General features: G+C 39.9%; 1 protein-coding gene across 1 annotated transcript; it reads right to left on the reverse strand.

The window, feature by feature from the left end:
- Nucleotides 1-233: 233 nt before the first annotated feature.
- On the reverse strand, nt 234-2729 carry LOC129291138 (cytochrome b561 and DOMON domain-containing protein At3g25290-like). Its single transcript, XM_054928336.1, has 3 exons — nt 1926-2729; nt 1189-1443; nt 234-727 (listed from the first exon to the last, which is right to left on the reverse strand). Exons 1-3 carry the CDS (start codon nt 2571-2573, stop codon nt 416-418), a joined length of 1215 nt encoding a protein of 404 aa, XP_054784311.1. The 5' UTR covers nt 2574-2729; the 3' UTR covers nt 234-415.
- Nucleotides 2730-2935: the final 206 nt, after the last annotated feature.

Below are 2935 nucleotides of genomic sequence, written 5' to 3' on the forward strand. Positions count from 1 at the left end.
ACAAGTTATCTCAACATAATTTTTTCACTTCCGTCTCTTTTATCATTATATTTGTATAGCTTAGCTTCACATTATGGGAATCTTTTATCATCAACAGTCATTTATCTATGCACTTCTACATAAAAATCACAAGTTTAGGGTGCGTTGTAGAGGAATCAAAAGCAAGAATGGAACATTTAAAAAAAAAAAAACAAACAGAAAAGAAACACAACAATGGAACCATGCAAACAGAATGAAGAATCTGTACATATATACTAAATAAGAATCTCTATTCAGTCAAACCAAGCAAGGTACAAAAAACACAAGCTATGTAACAAATAGAAGCAGTCATATAACATCTCAATACTACAAAATCAGAAGCTGACATGACAGGGCCAACCGGAGCGCCGGACTGGACCAGAACGGACCGGTTCAATCATGCGGCAAAGGGCTGTTGCCGGTTTTGTCCATTGTTGTATGCATCATAGGGCTTTGTAGACTTGTTAGACTTTCTCCTCAACACAATAATCCAAGTGATGACTTCCAAGAACAAGGCAATTCCTCCCAGTGCAGCAATTACTATAACGTAGGTTGTCTTCCATTTCTGTTCGGGTCTCAGGATGTCGAATCCTCGGAATATGTTAATGATTCCTAGGATAATCACACTGTATCCAATGCTGTGGTGATAGATGTTCCAGTAATATCTATACTTGTGATCCTTCTGTGGTCGTACGAACAATGCAAAAATCTGGGAATCCAAACAGCAAGAATTCATCAGTAACTGTTACATTACATCCTTTGACATTAGCATATTACTATGCTCCATCCATTTATAGTTCCTTAAACAACTCGGGAACTGACTAAGCACTCGAAAAATTGTTCTGTTCATGCACTAAGATTCAAACTTTTCTCCCAAGTCACAAGTCAAACAAAGACCTGGTTGAACCTATATGCAAGAGAACTAGTAATTTTGCTTTCATATCAGTTAAGTAATTAGACCTAGATGCAGTTCCTAATATTTTTTTTTTTTGTTTTTTGTTTTTGGTAAGACCGATATTACAGACTAATCTCAATTTGAGTCTTGTTAGGTCTAGAACAGGGAATGAAGCTCTCAGAACATAGTTTTCTTCATTTCATACACAAATCTCAAACCCAAGACACTGCTTGTCAATAATCTGATACAAAAGATGTAGAGAACTGAGGATTTACCTGTATTGTAGCGAGACAGAAGGCGGCAATGCCAATGTTGCGATGGCCGGAATATTGGATGCCCTGGGATTCGCTTCCGAGCTTAAGACCGGTGGCCCAGCCAGCTACTCCGATGGCATAAGCAGAAACCTGGCAGAAAGCATGAAGATAGAACCATGCTGGATCTGCAGATGGGAAGGTTCTTAGATACCTTGCTATGATTGCTCCAAGAGGAAATAGAATGCCCCAGCTCACTGCATTTAGCACTCCATGAATCTGCCAAAAACAATAATCAATTATTTGGTGAAAGATCGTTAATTCAAAATAACTAGGTATCAACTTCAAAGCACAAATCTTACAAGAAAAATAAAAACTTGAGTGGAAATCAGAAATATGAATCTTAATTCACCCACAATAGACAACTATACCTTAATATGTTGAGATATTCATCATTTTATATCCAATTTAAGTTAAAAAGTGATAATCTTAAATAGGTCAATCACCTAGTTACCGGAGTAAGGAGACCCAGAAAAAGTCAAAGGTTATGTTAAAATTCTAATAAGCAAATTTCACTGAAATCAAAACACTCTAATCACAATCAGCCATTTCTCTATTCTTCTAAGTTCAGAGATCCAAAATCAAATCCCAGTGAATCAGATAAGCACAACTTAAAAAACGTTAATAATTGACCAAATTAGTAAAACTAGAAACATCCCTTTCATATAATAATTAAGTTTTAATTAAAGACTGAAACTCACATTCCTCTTCTTCGTCGTTGAGTCTACTCCACCGCTAGTGGAACTCTCACCTCCGGTCGAACTCTGAACTCGGGTCAAACTCAGAGTACCTTTTGATTTCATATTCGCCGTCGCAAGGTCATGCCTATCCGGCACACCGTTGGTGACGGAGGGCCCCACTTGCCACACCTGGTTCAAACTATCTTTCTTTCCCGGTACCTTAATTTTCGCGAAGATCGTCATATGCCCACCCGATTCCTCTGCCTTCGTGTCCCAAACCTCGAACGACAGCTTCCCAGGTACTACAGATTGGTAGGAGCTGATTTTATAGGTCTTGACGGTCATAACACCGTTGTTCTTGAAGGCGATCAAAGCTTGAGCCCCCACCATGCCGACGCCGGTGGGGTTGATCGCCCACGAGACCCACCCGTCGGAATCCGCCGGAGCGGCGACAAAGGCGATGGAGAGAGAGGAATTTGTGGAATTGAAGGTCCAATGGAGGTATGAAGAGAGAAGAGGGAGATCTATACAATTTGAGTATATCTCGTTGCTTGTGAGTTTCTGAGACGTGCAGGTAAGTGAAGCGGCGGGTGAGAATAGCATCATCGTCACCGTCGAACACAACAAGAGGGTGAGAAGGAAGGAAAGGGAGAATGGCAGAGACGCCATTGTTGGTGTTGAATGAAGGTGCGTTTCAATTGGCGGTTTCTAGAGGGAGAATCTGAGAGTGAGAGAGTGTCTGAGGACCAAAGAGAAACTGGGAGGGATACAACTTTCGAAAAGAGGAACAGCACTACAGAGAGTTTTAAGAAGGAAAATATGGACCAGAGGGAGTGATTGAGTGCGGCAGGTATGGGAAAAGATGAGGTTTTGTTGAGAATCGGAAGACGACACGTGGATAAGCGTATTTGATGCAGAAATTTTGGAATTAATTGTTGCTTTATGAGGATTAAAAATGAAACTGTCATTATGACGATGAATATCACCATCATTATTCATTAATATATATATATATACACACACACATATAT

The sequence above is a fragment of the Prosopis cineraria genome, unplaced genomic scaffold (assembly GCF_029017545.1).
Source record: "Prosopis cineraria cultivar Desert tree isolate PC_DT_omini unplaced genomic scaffold, ASM2901754v1 PC13, whole genome shotgun sequence".
NCBI classification, from domain to species: domain Eukaryota; kingdom Viridiplantae; phylum Streptophyta; class Magnoliopsida; order Fabales; family Fabaceae; genus Prosopis; species Prosopis cineraria.